The 17,768-nt window shown below is 44.0% G+C and overlaps 1 protein-coding gene across 4 annotated transcripts in view; it reads left to right on the forward strand.

Moving 5' to 3' along the window:
* scube1 (signal peptide, CUB domain, EGF-like 1) overlaps positions 1–17,768 on the forward strand; it is a 142,010-nt gene that overhangs the window by 83,333 nt on the left and 40,909 nt on the right. For all 4 annotated transcript variants that reach the window (XM_084049378.1, XM_084049379.1, XM_084049380.1 and 1 more), the window contains one exon: positions 8,833–8,949. In XM_084049378.1, coding sequence (XP_083905504.1) covers positions 8,833–8,949 — 117 coding nt within the window. The remainder of the gene's footprint in view (positions 1–8,832; positions 8,950–17,768) is intronic.

The raw sequence follows: 17,768 nt of genomic DNA on the forward strand, positions 1-17,768 counted from the left end.
AATCTCACCCGCCAACCGGAAGTGGCAAACAAGACGATACAAGTGACCGAGTGAATGTGTTGTGAATTTGGATTCATGCTGTCAATAATTATAATAAAAAAAAATGTTACCTGCTGCTCTTGAAGACTCTTTATTCCTCTCCTCGGCTACTTCCAGAAGCTGGCTGTGATTGAATAAAGGCCTTGACTCTTCACCCATTCCGTCATACCCTTGGTTCTTGTGCACGTGGGTTTGTGTCCCACTGTAGCTCTCTTAGCACTACAAAATCCAGAGTGTTTATTTCACTGCAGTGTAAGAATGTGAAATAGTCAGTGGTGGAAAAGGTACTCAAATGTTTTACTTAAGTACAAGTATCAATACTGCAATGTAGAAATACTCTGTTACAAGTAAAAAGCCCGGAATTCGAAATTTACTTGAGTAAAAGTACAGAAGTATTGGCATCAAAATGTACTTAAACTACCAAAAGTAAAAGTACTCATTGTACTCAGTTTTCAATGTATTAACATCTTTTCAAAATAGCAGATCTACAAGCTCACAATGTGTCGCATCGCGACGCATTGTGAGCTTGTAGATCGGCTATTTTCAAATAACCAAAGTCCTTTATATAGGACTGAAGTGGTTAATGTATGTTTTGTAATAATAATCAAAAACTACAAAGTAACTAACTAAAGTTTTCGAATAATTGTATAGTGGAGTAAAAGTACAATATTTGCCTCTGAGATGTAGTGGAGTAGAAGTAAAAGTACTGAGAATTGGAAATACTCCAGTAAAGTAAAAATACCTCAAATTTGTAATAAGGTACAGTACTTAAGTAAATGTACTTGGTTACTTTACACCACTGGAAATAGTCAATTTTTACTCTCTCACAGTTAAAGTAACACTCGGAATTTTGCAGTGTCGGATGCCAAGGGTGAGACAATGACAGATTAATGCAAATTAATAAACTCTTGTTGTGCCGCAGGGCTGATGAGAGAAAGAACATCCAGATCACATTAAAATCGTTCAGTCAGTGACTTAAATAGGTTTACCGCCTGAGTTCAGCGTGAACAAGATAGTCAAAGTGACCCATGGATTAGTACTCTGCAGGAGCCTGGTAGACTGTAATTTTGTCTCAGGCAGAAGGTAGATTATTTCTCTGTTTTAAAGGGGGATGACAGACCGAATTGCAATCTCTAGTAGTTGTTCTACGCTGGTACACAACATTCCTGATCATAATGTGTACGTACCAGTGGTCGAAAAAGTACTCTCATGTTTTACTTAAGTGAAAGTGTCAATACAGACATAAGGAAATAGTCTGTTACAAGTAAAAGTGTGGAATTCAAAATGTACTTGAGTAAAAGTTTAAAAGTATTGGCATCAAAGTGTACTTCAAGTAAAAGTAAAAGTATTCATTATGCAGAATGTCCAATTTCAAGTTTTCAAATGTATAAAAATCTTTTGAAAATAGCAGATCGATGCGACGCATTGTGAGCGTGTAGATCGGCTATTTTAAAATGTCCGAGATGTATATAGGGCTGAAGTGGTTAATGAATGTTTTGTAATAATAAAAATCTACAAAGTAACTAGTAACTAAAGTTTTCAAATAATTGTAGTGGAGTAAAAGTACAATATTTGCCTCTGAGATGTAGTGGAGTAAAAGTAAAAGTATTGGAAATTTGAAATACTCCAGTAAAGTAAAAATACCTCAAAATTGTACTTAAGTACAGTACTTGAGTACATGTACTTACAGTAGTTACTTTCCACCGCTGGTACGTACACAAGTGAAGTATGTCTGAGAGACAACAGTACTGTTGACTTTGGTCTGAGAAAACGTCACTGTAATCCAAAATGTTTATGCCGTCACTACCATTATGTAGGTGACAAATGTCTGTCCGCCCACTACCCCTCCCTCTACACTGCTGCTCTCTCAATGCCAGTTTGATGGCATCTTTTTTAAATACCGGGTTTGGGCGGAGAGGCTCTTTAAACCATGAAGCTCAGCCAACTTTCTGTACTGATGTCAGTGGTAAAGAAAAAAAGCCCCCCCTTTAAAACAGTGTTTTTTTTTTCAGGCGGGGTGTGATGCTGAAGCTCAAACTATTTTCCATTTTTTTGGCCCTTCAAACTCCTCTCGCCATACCTGATTTAACGTGTATACGTTTTTCCCCTCAAGAACATGCGATGCGGTTTGGTTTCATCAGACTAACCTGAACTAAATGGGTGATTCATTTCTAATACTAATCCCTGAGACATCGTCTCATCTTTTCATTGGTTTTCAAAGGTAACACTTCTTTATTTATTTCTTAAGACAGAAGTGGGAAGTTCGTCCGCTACAGCATACTGTACCGTCCACATCATGCCTAGTCTACGGCATGGTGACATGCCATGAAGACATGCTTCTCTGTGTAGCTATACTGTGCGTGTTTCATTTCAACAGGCCCTGGCCAGCGTGTGTGGACAGCAGGTTGCGGAATTTTGGATGTTTGCTTTTCGGCTCTGTGAAGGCGAAGGACACCTCTTCATCCCCTCTTCTCTTCTTTGTTCTCTGTCATTTATTCTTTTTCCCCCACTGTTTTAACTGAATATTTTCTGTTTCATGGCGTGCCCCAGCTGACTTTTTGTTTACCTGACAGCGTTCCAGCGGATTATCGTTCCTTGTTTATTTCATGTGATGATGATGGTGTCTCCTTCTACCTCCTTCTACCTATCAGTGAGACGTTCCTTTATCTTTCCTTTATCTTAAAGGACACCATTTTCAACCTATGGACACTTCAGAAACCCGCCTACCAGTGACATCATCGTTAGGCAGGGTTTTTTTCCCAAAGAAGATTTCCGATTTTTGATTTTGATTGTTATTAACGTGAGAACAATGGCTCCCATTATAGCGTGCTAACTTTCCAGGAATAGAAAGCCTGCAATTTCTATTAGCTTGGATTCCCAGACGATGATGTCACTGGTAGGCGTGTTTCTGAACTGTCCACAGCCCTCCTCTGAGACACAGACCGAGTAGACAAAAATTGCAACATATTATAATATGCATTAGTGAGGACCAATTATATGAATATAGGTTGAAAATGGGTGAAGTCGTCCTTTAAGTGTCTTACAATTACTTGCATGTTCATCAGTGACTTGAGGACAGGCTCACGTTATTACTGTAAGTATTTGTGTATATGTTGTAGACAGATTCCAGCTAGAGCCCTCTTACCTAAAGTTTATAAATAGCAACAGTGTTCCTGCGATATTTATTGAATATTTAATATGCGCACAGGAGTGCATGTGTGCACGCATTTGTGCGTGACTGTGCATAAGTGAACAAGTATGCATACCGATGCCTGCTGAGAGTTAGAGAGGCCACCCCCGTAGCAGACTGGCATGACCTGAACAGCATCAGTATGTTAGATTTGACACCGCTATCCATTTGTCTGCCTCCTCTGACACGCCGCGTTCCTGTCTCAGGGCCCTCTTTCTGCTCGCCGCTCGCCATCGACTCCCCTCTCAAGCGTCGCCATGGCAGCGCAGACCGAGCATCCTGAACGAGATGGATCAAAGTGCAACTTTCTAGATTTACGTTTTGACTTTTCCTGCCATGTTGCTGTACACGGCTATTCTGAGAGAGATACAGGAGAACGTGGGGTTGAGTGGGGTTCAGGGAGGTCTGGTCATGCTGTTGGGATGCTGGCGACAGCTGGAATCGAAGCTCTCACCGTTTTGGTTTGAAGAATGGGTCTTTTACTTACTATAGGCTACTGTGCCAACGCAACGGTGGGCCTTGGCGCAAATTTCCGACCGCAGGAACGAGGATCTTTAGACGGAGAAAGAGAGAAATATGAAATGGAAAGAGGGAAGAGGAAAAGGTGGGTGGGTGGCTAGTATTAGGGGAGGGTGGATGAGTTGACGAAAAGTACTTTTTTGAGACATTTCATAGTGCGGAATGCTGAATGAATGGAGCTAAATCAAGAGTCAATGGACATGTGTTGGACACATGTGAGGAAAGTGTCGGACAGAGAGAGTCAGTGGTGTTATACATCGACCGCAGCTACAGAGTCCAAATAAACCACTCACTTTGAGACAGACGAGGTGGAGCAGAGGTGTGTGTGCGCGCGCGCGCGTTTGTGTGTGTGTGTGTGTGTGTGAGGCACGATTGCAGGACACGGCGCTGACTGACGGCTGATTGAGGTGCCCATCATGGCAGAAGGGGGTCTTTTTATGTGGTGAAAGATGACCGTGCCTCTCTCCCCTCTTACGACTGCGTTGCAACTGTGAGCATCAGTTGCTGAAGCTTTTGCGCAGCACTCACTATACAAAGCCCCCCCCCGCCCCCTCGTACTCTCTTACTTGTAATCAATAGAACATGTGTCCTCTGCTCTCGGAAAGAGCGAATCCTAGCAGTTTGGGCCGGTCAGCATTTCCGTGCGAGGAGCATGACGGACATGACATGTGTGTACTTACTGTCCCCCCCCCCCCCACTGCCTCTCCCCCTTGCTGACATATTGTAAGACCCTCAAGATGAGGCTGCCGGGTGGCCCAAGGCCTACAGTATATGGTTGGGGGGATTCAATGGGCAAGAGGAGGAAAGTTGTACTCACTGGCTCTTGCGTTAGCTTTCTGTCAGTGGGACCCCCCTCCCATCTCTCTCTCTCTTTCATACACACACACACACACACACACAAACACGCACACGCACAAGACAGACCGGTTATCTTCATCTCTCGCCAGTCACTGGGCCCCTGGAACACCCCTTGCTCCACGGATCACCTCCAACCTCCTGTTCTCTGGGAAGTTCTCAAGAGCTGGTGCTCAAGACTGCTTCCCTCTTCTGCCTTTACCCAACCAGCTTGAACTCAGTGCTGAGACAACCAATACACAACAAGGACACTCGGACGGTCTTAGAGGTGTTTGGACTTTTTCATATATAATGCTTCACGATTACTGATTGTTAAAAAAAATCTGCAGTGATCACCGTTACATTTCTTTGTGAATCCTTGTGATGGTTGAAGAATCCCCCCTCCTCTGATGGAGACTAATGCAGAAATATGCTGGGTTAGGTGCAGTGGTACAGTAACTAATTATATTTACTTAATTACTGTACTTAAGTACAATTTGAGGTACTTTTACTTTACTGGAGTATTTCCAATTGTTTATACTTTTACTCCACTACATCTCAGAGGCAAATATTGTACTTCTTACTCCACTATACAGAAAACTTTAGTTACTAGTTACTTTGTAGATTTGGGTTATTATTACAAAACATACATTGACCACTTCAGCCCTATACATTTCGACAATTTTAAAAAGATTTGTATACAACTGTGTTTGAAAACTTGTGAAATGGGAACCTTCTGCATAATGAGTACTTTGCACGTTTGATACTTTAAGTACATTTCGATGCCAATACCTTTGTACTTTTACTCTTAGTACATTTTGAATACAGGACTTGTACTCGTAACAGAGCATGTCCATATTTCGTTATTGATACATTTACTCGAAGTAAAAAAAACAAAAAGTGAGTACTTCTTCCTCCACTGGTTATAGGTGCAGACTGTACAGGCTGGGTGGGGGAGGGGCCGTGGAGGGGCATGTCCAGCACATCAATCAGGGCGGACGGTGCGTCTTGTGTTCCCCATGCAGCGCTCATGCCTGGCCCTGGGCTTGGGCGTGGCACACTGGTAGGCAGGCAGGAGAGAGAGAGAGCGAGAGGGGCTCCAAACAGGACTGTACTCACCCTCCGCTAATGATAGGGCCCACTGTACTCGGCGTATAAATCATTTTGACCCATAAACACCACCTCTTCTCCACACGCACGCGCATGTCCATCAAGCATTACGCACATCTGTGCACATTAGGCGTGTGTACACCTTTGGCTTAACCCATTGAGACCTGGAACTGTGTCATTTTTAGATTTGAACTAAAAAGCATTATTTTACACTTTGGGCTATTCAAAAATAGCAGATATACAAGCTCACAAGCTTGTAGATCTGCTATTTTTGAAAATTTGTGAAAATGTGTGCAAATCTTTGAATATATATATTTTTTAAAGCGAACATTTTTAACTCAAATCTTTGCTTCTGGGGGGGTCCCTGGAACAACATATTTTGATGGGGGTCGGCGGCCAAATTCATATAATTTTGGGGGTCCTTGACATGAAAAAGATTGAGCACCACTGATATAGAAACAAACGTTTTTCAGAATACTGTTGAGATTTAGGAGACATGTAGAATCGGCCTCACGTCTCAATGGGTTAAGCACACGCACGCACGCACGCACGCACACACACACACACACACACACACACACACACACACACACACACACACACACACACACACACACACACACACACACACACACACACAAGATGATGGAGTGTCTCTGCTCCCAGGGTTTTGTACCTGTGTGTGTGCAGACAGTGGAACTTCAAGCCTGATCTCTGAAAGTGCTTTCGGCGTTGGATGTTGTCTATAATGGTTTAGCCCAGGGGTCTTCAATGTTTTTTCAGACCAAGGACCCCTTAGCTGAGAGCGAGATGAAGCAAGGACCCCCACTTACTACATATCTTATCTATATATACAATTTGAATCCTGCGCCATGTCGGTTGTCAGTATGTACGTACGTTGTATGTGGCCAGTGTGACGTAATCTGACATCACGATGAGACGGTATATGACATCACATCCTACCTATAAATTCTAGGATGCCGTCAGATCGCACCAGTTCGACGGCTTCCATAGTGGGTTTTGGTCATTGGAGAGGTGATGCACGTCACCTCTTTCTGAAGTGGGTACTTTCAAAGCCTGCCATGGATTTAGGAGAGCACAAAACTCTCTCTCACACTGTGAGGTGCCTGTAAGGTGGCACTGCAAAGTGAACGACGCGTCACGCTAGACGTTCGGGCCGCGTAGCGGCCCGAACGTCTAGTTGTATACAATTGTGTCGCAGATGAAACTTTTTCATAGATTTCATAGATCGCTTCATAGACTTGTTTGACAGCACTATCATTGTGTAGTGTTGTGTTGGATTCATACTAATGTGTATTTTCAGACAGCTGACCACTTAAAACCTCAATACTTAACTTGTACTTGGTCTGCTCTTTTCCCCCCATAGCAAGCTCACAACGCCTCGCACTGCGAGGCGCTTGTGAGCTTGTAGATGTGCTATTTTCGGCCAATGTTCCCCTCAGAATAGGGATGCTAGGGGTCAAGTGGTTGATGTAAAAAAAAAAAGAAGTTCCTATCACACAAAGATTTGGTGGCCCCCCTTGTAGTAACTCTGAGGACCCCCTAGGGGTCCCGGACCCCCTGTTGAAGACCCTTGGATTAGACGCTCCTTATTAGGAACCCTTCATAAACACCTGCCTGCTGTTGCTGTAGAATGTCGGATGTCGGCCATCAGCCGCCTTTGGCCGTCAGGATGCTGTTTGTGATGCTGTTTTCTAGAGGAATGTTTCTATAGAGGTGTTTGCCGGCCTGAAAGTCTGTGTCCTACTTCTAACCAAATTCACTGAGGCACGCATGGCCTCCTGGCATTTGCATTTTTAACCCGTTAAGACCTGAGGCCGATTCTAAAAATGTCTTCTAACAGTTTTCTGAAAAACGTATGTTGCTATATATCAGTGGTGCTCAAACCTTTTCATGTCAAGGACCCCCAAATGTATATGTATTTGGCCGCCGACCCCCATCTCAACACATTTTGTTCCAGCTTCTAGGGGTCCCCTAGAAGCAAAGATTTTAGTTGAACATGTTTGCTTTAAAGGAATATATATTCAAAGATTTGCACACATTTTCACGATTTTTCAAAAATTGCAGATCTACAAGCTTGTAACGTGGCACAAAGTGACGCACTATGAGCTTGTATATCTGCTATTTTTGAAGGGCCAAAGTATAAAATCATTTCTAGCTCAAATCTAAAATTACACTGATGCTTTCCCGGTTTTAATGGGTTAACTGCAAAAGCAGATCAAAGAAGTGTGATGTCTCTGACTTAGGTCTTAGTGCAAACATGTATTTGTACCTAATTTGCTCAAAGCAATGAGCAACCTCAGATTTGAGTTTCTCAGGTATTGCTGACATAAAAACTATCAATGGCAGTAGAGTTTGCTGTGTGAGATTTCCTCATTAGATCGAGTTTTATTGAATAGCCCCTCAACAAACACGAGTCAATGTCAAGTTTCAGCCTAGTCAGCGCTTCTCAATGCCCATTGGGAAAGTGTGAGCTGAACTCTGCTAAAGCAACAGAGGCTGTGCAGGTGAGCTAGAGTTACCATTAGTGCCTGTTTGTTTTGGGATTAGCTTGGGCAATATTCACAAGTCCGAGCAAACCTTATCTGCCTCATGTACAAGAATAGTTTTCTGGAGGAAAAATATACACCTTGGGTACTGCCGACTGACTTTATTTTACCCCATGCTTAACCTTCACCTGCCTTTTCTGCAAAATTAACGTTTTCTTGTCACCTTTTTTGGATACAGGAACTACTGTACCTGCAGACTATTGAGTTCAACCAAAATGTGATCCATAACATTTCTCTTTTTGTGAAAATGTATGACTTGCATATTAACCTTTGTTTTGTTTCGCATCCTTTTTTTAAAATTTAAAAACGTTTGTTTGCCACAATGCACAGCATTGTGTTTCAAGAAAGCGAATACACAGCACCCCTATATAACACCGTATTGTATCTCCCCTGTGCATGGAGCTTTTTTTCCCAACCCACCATCACCTTTGTTGTTTTCTCTCTCATTTTAAGGCTCTTTTTTTTTGTAAGAAGAAGAATGTGTTAGTCGCTTTGTCTTCCTTCACCCCTCATCTCTGCTTTTATCCCTGTCCTGCTGTGTGTTTGTTGTCGTTGTGTGTGTGTGTTCAGAGACCTGCGCTGTGAACAATGGAGGCTGTGACAGGACCTGTAAAGACACGGCCACAGGGGTGCGCTGTAGCTGCCCTGTGGGATTCACCCTGCAACCTGATGGCAAAACCTGCAAAGGTCAGTACATGTGTACTCACACACTGTCAAATCTGCAGTGTTAAAGCTTTATGTCCTGCGCGGCACTCGAACCCGGCTGTCCCGCACGAGAGACCACGTTGCTACAGCTATCTATGAGCTTCAGGCGGGGCTATTACTTGTCAACCACTAGGTGTCCAGGTCTAAAGAGTGTCGGGACAACTCCCAACAGCTGCAGATGTACTTTTTATATTGTATTAACATGCTCTGCCATACAGAATCATGGTTCAAATAACATGTTGTTCATCAAGTTTGGTCCTGGATTGCAGCTTTAATTTAACACTGCAGGCTATGCAGTGTACCAGGGTATCGGTATCTTGTCTGTTTCTCTGTTTTGTGTGTGTGTGTGTGTGTGTGTGCGCGCGCTCGCGCGTGTGTGTGCGTATGTGTGTGCGTGTGCGTGTGGCCGTGTGCGTGCGTGTGTGTGTGTGTGTGTGTGTGTGTGTGTGTGTGTTTGTTTTTGTGTGTCTGTCTACACTTCCACATCCACAAATGTCTTGAGTGTGTATCCCACGTCCCACGCTGGTGTACCAGCGTGGGACGTTCAGGTTGAACTCTACGGAGACTCGCGGAGCCCTTCAGAAGTAAGCAGCGTTGTTGTTGCAACGCCATAGCGGTCAGCGCGGTGCACGCTCGTTGTTCACTGAGCCTGCAGTGTGTCCGGGAGGTGGTCTGGCTGGTATGAGTGGTATCTGACTGATCCGCAGCCAACCCCAACCCCTGCCCCACTGCCTCGCTTCCCCTGCTTGCCCCGCAGCCCTGCTCTTGGAGCTCGCCGGGCCCTGCCACCGGTTGTTGTTGTTATTGTTGACTTTGCCGCTTGAGCGTTTCTCTCACTTCCGCCCGGCGGTGACGTCAATGACGGTGGTCCGAGGCGCGTACCCAACATGGCATGCATGAACCTAAAGCCCTTAACCCATTAAGACCGGGAAAGCATCATCTCTGTCATTTTCGATTTCTTTGGCTATACAAAAATAGTACATATACAAGCTCATAGCTACGAGCTTGTAGATCTGCTTTTTTTTTTTTTATTGTCCAAAACTATGGATATATAGATGTTTTTAAAGCGAAAATGTTTAACTAAAATCTTTGCTTCTGGGGATTCTACAAATGTCTTCAAAATCCTAACAGTTTTTTGAAAAAACTTATGTTGCTATAATATCAGTGGTTCTCAAACCTTTTCCTGTTCAAGGACCCCCAAAATTATATGTATTTGGCCACGGACCCCCATCTCAAAATATGTTGTTCCAGGGACCCCCAAAAAGCACAGATCGGAGTAAAAAAAATCGCTTTAAAACATTTATATTCAAAGATTTGCAAACATTTTCTATGATTTAAAAAAAAATGCAGGTCTACAAGCTCATAGCGCGGCACTCGGCGCCGCGCTATGAGCTTGTATATCTGCTATTTTTGAATAGCCAAAGAAATCTTAAAATGACACAGATGCGTTCCCGGTCTTAATGGGTTAAAGTGGTTATTATAACATTGTGGCATTTCCTCTAAACAAACAAGCTGCCGTTGGAATGAGCCTGGGAAAGGGATAACGTTGTGCTTTTATGGGTAGAGGTGCTCTGTTCTCGCCAGAGCCACGCGGGACGATTTTGTTTTATGTACTTTAGACAGCAAAGTATAAAAGGATTAAAGGATATTATCTCGCTGCCGTCAAAGCTGTCACATCATCGAAGCTTTCTTCTGTTCAACGTCACCTGAAGGGGCTATAGGGCAGACAAGGCTTTCAAACTTTTTGTGCCCATAAGGCACCCCAATAGGCTCTATGCACAGCAGCCATTTTGGAGAAAAATTGGGCCTCCTCTTACTTCCTTCACAGGTGTTACCAATGACACTAATGAAGGCTCTGTTCCATTCTGGTCAAGCAGAGTCAGGGTGCTGATATTGTGCATGTTGGCTCACTAGAAACACTAGTGGGTCTCAAAGTGTGGTCCAGGGACCCTCATGGTGCCTTCCTTGAGAGGGTGTAACTCTGAGAGTGTACAAATGGAACCAAATGGACCCTCCCGGGTCCATTTGGTTCCATTTGTACACTCTCAGAGTTATGGGGGTCCTTGACATTAAAAGGTCTGAGAACCACTGTGCTACACTAAATGGAACAGAGCCTTCATTAGTGTCATTGGTAACACCTGTGAAGGAAGCAAGGAAGGGGCCCAATTTCTGTCCAATGGCTGCTGTGCATAGAGCCTATCGGCAAGTCAAAAAACTCAAGGATGTATTTACTCCTCAACACCTGTATTTACGACTAAAATAGCGGATATTCAGGCTTGCGACATGTAGCATTGCACTGCGATGTGTTGTGAACTTGTAAATCTGCTCTTTTTGTAAATAGAATACAATGTTATAGGGATGCCAGGTTTGAAAGTATTTTCTTTATAACAACACACTATTGCAATGTATACAATAATAATGTGTGGTTGTCGCAAAATCCCACAAGACACACCTGGTCTCACGCGGCACGCCGTTTTGGGAACCGCTGGGCTAAAGGAATTGAAAGCACACACGATTCCCAATCTGTTCACCCAAGACACCTCAGTATCTGTGGAGCTACTGTACCATCATCACAGGGTTTGGGCGAGGGAGGGGAGGATAAGGAAGCCTCCTCCTCTGCTATTTTCAGATTCCACTGGCATACGCAAATATTAGTTTCAGGTCACATTTGAACCCCTCTCTTCCCTCTCTTTAGTGTACGGATGGAAAGAGGGAGTGGTGGGTGTGTTTGGAGGAGGGGGGGGGGGGGGGTCAACCTAACTCTGCGTACTGTGACCGACATGTTCAAGGGGAACGAGGAGTCGCCATGGCAACGAGGCGCCTGGTCACGTGACAGCTCTGGTGACTCTTTTTGTACTGTGTCGGATTGTACGCACCCTCGTGTTGAGCCTGTGAGATACCATGATACCGTTGTTTGTGTGTGTGTGTGTGTGTGTGTGTGTGTGTGTGTGTGTGTGTGTGTGTGTGTGTGTCAGCACGTGTGGCGGGGCACCTGTGTGTGTGTGTGTGTGTGTGTGTGTGGGTACACGCGCCCATGTGCCGGGCCCGGGGTGTGTGCGTTTGTGAATTGAGTGTCAGGCAGTTTGAGAATGTGGCGTGTAGGTGTGTGAAATCCTGGAGCCAGAGCTGTCTCTGGCCTGGCAGGCAGACGACGCGTCTGCAAACTTTGAGCTATTTGAACAGAGAGGCCCACCGTCGGCCTGCACCTCTGCCACTGTCTCTCTCTCTCTCTCTCTCTCTCCCTCTCTCTCTCTCTCTCTCTTGCCACACACACACACACACACACACACACACACACACACACACACACACACACACACACACACACACACACACACACACACACACACACACACACACACACTGACACAGACACAGAGAGAGCGCCACCCAGCTGTTGAGCATGGACAGTGGTGGAAAGTAACGAAGTACATTTACTCAAGTACTGTATTTAAGTAGAATAGAATAGAATAGAATAGACTTTATTTGCCATTTGCACAAGTGCATAGGACATTTTGGAGCTCAGCTCCCAGGGTCAGCATTTTAAAAGACAGAAAGTACAGACAAGACAGAGAAAACATACAGTACACCCTACAATCCCACATACAGTATATCCTACCCCATTCCCTAAAAGGCAAATATCAAATATCATAAATAAGCACGTCACAGTCTAAAAAACAGTGCAAATAATAGTGCAATTCATCTTATCATGATCTATCATGATTCAGTTCATCTGCTCTGATTCAGTTCATCTGTCATATTGACTACCGTCCTTAATGTCCTCGGCTACTAAGCGCACAGTGGCAGGGGAAAAAACTGTTGTTGTGTGGGTGGAGATGCTCTCTGGCCTGTGGTCTCTCAGGTTGTGTCCTGAGTCCCTCCACACGAACAGAGGGTGAGCAGGATGATGTAGATCCTTAAGGATGCTCTGTGCCCTCCTCCTACAGCCCCTACAGTGTGTCCATGGCAGGGAGATCTGATCCAATAATCCTCTCTGCAGTTTTGATGACTCGTTGGAGCGATTTCCTCTCAGCTTTGGTAGTGTTTCCAAACCACACCGTGATACCGCTGGTGAGGATGCTTTCAACGAGTCCTCTGTAGGCCAGAGTGAGGGGCCGGGGACTGAGTTGAGGGGCCTTCTTCAGCATCCTAATGAAGTACAGCCACTGCTGGGCTTTTTTCACTGTAGCAACAGTGTTTTCAGTCCAGCTCAGATTTTTTTGACACATGAAGGCCGAGAAACTTAAAGCTGTCTGCCTGCTCCACCTCTGTCTCCATGATGGTGAGGGGTCGCAGTGTGGGAGGTCCCCTCCTAAAATCCAGAATTACTTCCTTCGTTTTGTTCACGTTGAGGACGAGGTCATTGTCCTCTCCGTAGCTGATGATGTTGTTCACCTGTTCCCTGTACACTGACTCGTCTCCTCCCTTAATAAGGCCCAGGATGGTCGTGTCACCGGAATACTTTATTATGATGTTACTCTTATGGAATCGCAGTCATGTGTGTACAGGGAGCAGAGTTTGGGACTTAGGCAGCAGCCCTGAGGAGTTCCAGTACTAACCGTGAGCTGGGCTGAGATCTTATTTCCCATCCTCACCACTTGCGGCCTGTCTATCAGTTGCAGGTGGGTGTAGGTACACCGAGGTTTGCCAGTTTCACAGTTAGCTTCATAGGCCATTCTCAGACCTATATATATACTTTGGATTTTTGTCTCCGCCAGGAGACTATGTTTTCACTTTCCGCCCCCCCCCCCTCGGCCAAGCTAACATTGGTCAAGCCTCACGTGACACGTGACAATACGTTGAAAGAGTGTGCTCTGATTGGCTAGTGAGACGCATGACGTATAGCGGCCTATAAATAGATGTGTCACTTTGAAAGAGTCTGTGTCTCTTTCAAAGTGAGGTAAGACAGGAATAATCACGAAATGGCTGAGAAATGGCGGAGCAATACATTATGTAGACACACTGGTGTCATCACAATACGTAATATAAATAGCTTAGACAGGATTAATCAATATTTGCTGGCGGAGACTTGTGCTCCGAGGAGCACATTTTCTAGTTATACATGTTATACATTTGAAAACTGGGACCTTCTGCATAATGACTACTTTTACTTTTGATAATTAAAGTACATTTTGATGCCAATAATTTGGTACGTTTACTCAATATTAAATTCGGTATTCAGTAAATATTTGAATACCGAACTTGTACTATTTCTACAATAGGGTATTGATACTTTTACTTAGTAAAAAATGTGAGTACTTCTTCCATCACTGAGCATGGAAACATAATGTGTGACTGCAGATGTTTAGCACCAGGTGAAAAAGTCCCACGCTCCCCCTGATGCCTGCGTCAGAATGGAAACCGTCGCGCAAAATGTTTATTTATTGTGATTTTATCGGGTTCAGTGACAGTGATTGTTTATGGATAGGACACCTACTGTAGAAAACAATGTACAATTAATTGGCTTCATTTGCTGAACATTGTAGCAACAATGACAATAATAACAAAAGAAAGAATTAAGAATAACAACAATTAGTTCAAAAACAACTGCGACCCAACAGTAACTGCTTTATATGTGTCTTAAATGTCAAAGAATTAAATGAGATTTTAGATACTTCTAAAATGTATCATCCACCCCCTAGGCACTACAGCAGTGATTGTCAAACTTTTTCATGTCAAGGACCCCTAAATAGACACTTATTAGCCCGCGGACCCCCATTTGAAAAGATAAGCCAGGGACCCCCATAAGAGAAGATTTTTACGGCTCTCTAGCAGTGATTTCAACCATTTTAATTTCAAGGACCCCCAGTTTGACATGCATTAGGCTACGGACCCCCATTTAATGGCATGTATGTCTCTGGGACCCCAATTCATATTGTAAAATCAATGTTAATTTAACTCTGAGAGTGTACAAATGGAACCAAATGGACCCTAACGGGTCCATTTGGTTCCATTTGTACACTCTCAGAGTTACAGACCCATAAGGGTCCATTTGGTCCCTGTCCATCATTTAGCTGGGGACCCCCTGGAACCCCCTCAAGTACCCCTGGGGGTCCTCGGACCCCACTTTGAGAACCAATGCACTACAGGACATAGAGTTGATATGATAGAAGTCATTCAATCATGTGGTCACTGGCAGAGCCGTATAAGAGAGTTTTGTCACTAGCATAGATTCCCATTGTAAGAATGGAATGCGGAAATGCTCCGTCTATCTCAATGAGGAAGTTCCAATGTTTGGAACTACAGCCCATAGCAGCCCACTTTGTGGCAAGATCAAAGCGTGCCGCGACTCTCTCTTTTACGGCTCTGGTCTCTGGTATTTGGCTTTGCGGAACGGTGCGTCATGTTTATTTCAAGTTCCTATGTCAGAGCAGTTTTTTAGGCCCATCCCTTTCACCCCCCCCTGTCCTCCAGTCTGTACTTCTGGGCCTGGAACAGCCTGGAATGGTCTAACCTCTCAAAGTGGGGGTCCGGGGACCCCCAGGGGTCCTTGGGGGAATACCAGGGGGTCCCCAGCAAAATTAGTTAATAAAGTGTCACAATAATTTTAACCCCTGTATCCATATTTTATACTTTGGCTATTCAAAAATAGCAAATCTACAAGCTCAACTTTTTTTGAAAAATCTTGAAAATGTGAGCAAATCTTGAAATCATTTTTTTTTTTAAGGCGAACATTTTTAACACAAATCTTTGCTTCTGGGGGTCCCTGGGACAACATATTTTCAGGTGGAAGTCCGCGGCCACATACAATCAATCAATTTGGGGGTCCTTGGCACGAAGAAGTTTGAGAACCACTGGTCTGTGCTACTGGGCCTGGAACAATCTGGAATGGTCTGACCCATGATTGCAATATCCGGAGGAACAGCTTGGCTGCTTCTCTGATTAGAGATATACCGATACCATCCTTTCCTTCCCGATAACCGATACCGATAACCATAACTTGCGTATCGGTCGATACACCGAGTACCGATCCATAGCAGTGTGTAAATTAGAAAGAGGACAGTGGTTCTCAAAAATGGGGTCCCGTGGACTCTCAGGGTTCCTTGAGGGGGTTCCAAATGGACCCTACAGGTCTATAACTCTGAGAGTGTACAAATGGAACCAAATGGACCCTCCAAATGGTACACTCTCAGGTCCTTGAAATAAAAAAGTTTGAGAACCACTGATATAGGAATAAATACAAATCCATTAATAGTTGTTAAAGTGCAGCTACAAGTAATAATGTTAATAATACAGTAACAGTATAAAACAGTAGTGCAACATCAACTGAAGTATTCAAAATACAAAAGTATTGATTACTGTAAATGACTGTAAATAACTGTAAAATGATATCATCATGTGATATATTATGTGGTATCGGAATGGCATAGACTGGTATACTCGCCGATACGTTTTTAGGCAGTAGAGGCAGCTTTTCCGATTACGCTATCGTTTCGGCATCAGAAACAACTCTAGCTCTGATGTCAAGTTCAAGCCCGGCAGCTTGTGTGAACACTTCCACTCTGTCTCCCAGCTTTGATTTGTGGCCCTGACAGACCCAGCGTTAAAGAAAATAAAAAAGTTAACCCACTAAGACCGGGAACACATCTGTGTTCATTTTTTACATTTCTTTTGCTATTCAAAAAATAGCAGATCTACATAGCGCACAGAGTGCACAGAGTGCCGCGCTATGAGCTTGTAGATCTGCTATTTTTGAAAAAAAGAATTGTGAAAATGAGTGCAAATCATTATATATATATATATATATACATTTTTTAACTCAAATCTTTGCTTCTGGGGGGTCCCTGGAACAACATATTTTGAGATGGGGGTCCGTGGCCAAATACATATCATTGTGGGGGTCCTTGACATGAAAAAAGTTTGGGAACCACTGATATTATAGCAACATAGTTTTATTTTTTTAAATGTTAGTATTTAGAAGACATGTAGAATCCCCAGAAGCAAAGATTTGAGTTAAAAATGTTGGCTTTAAAAATATATATATTCAAAGATTTGCACACATTTTCACGATAAAAAAAAAATCACACCCAGTGTGAAGAGAGTGGTGCCTTCGAAAGTGTAACTGGTGGTTGCATCCTTGTGTTGCAATCAGCAACAATATGTTGTCACGTGACACGTGACAACATATTGTCACGTGTCACGTGAAGCTTGACCAATCAGCCGTGCTGATTGGTCAAGGACGGACGGACGGACACACGGACGGACGGACACACGGACAGACACACGGACAAAGTCAGGTATAGGAGTGGTTGGCACCACTCAAAAATAGCAGATCTACAAGCTCATATCGCGGCACTCGGTGCCACGCTATGAGCTTGTAGAGTAGAGAGGAAATCTATAAAATGACACAGCTGCGTTCCCGGTCTTAATGGGCTAAGTTCCCTCTTGCCGTGTGTTTTCAGGGGGCTGAGTTGAAGAGGGGGAATAAGATGGATAGTCGTGCAGTCCGGCTGTGCCACGCCCAGATAATTTGGCTGTACTCAACCCCCGTCTCTCCCCCGGGGCTCCATAAATCCTCAGGCAGAGCTACAGTCTCTGTGATGATGGGAGCTATGAGAGACGCGGAGCAGGAGGGACACATCGATCAGCTTTCTGTCACCCCGGCTTACCGTGCAGTCAAACCCAGTGGTGGGGAAAAGTACGCAAAGTATGCTGCGACGTAAATGTACTTAGTTACTTTACACCACTGAGGAAAACACAGCTCCTGGCTGACACACAGTAAGATCCTCCGTTTTACCCGTTTGTAGAGTTACAAAATCGGAGTTACAAATCATCTGTCATCCACATTTTGTCCATGGACT

Source organism: Gymnoscopelus microlampas, assembly GCF_963454915.1.
Source record: "Gymnoscopelus microlampas genome assembly, chromosome: 23".
NCBI lineage: Eukaryota > Metazoa > Chordata > Actinopteri > Myctophiformes > Myctophidae > Gymnoscopelus > Gymnoscopelus microlampas.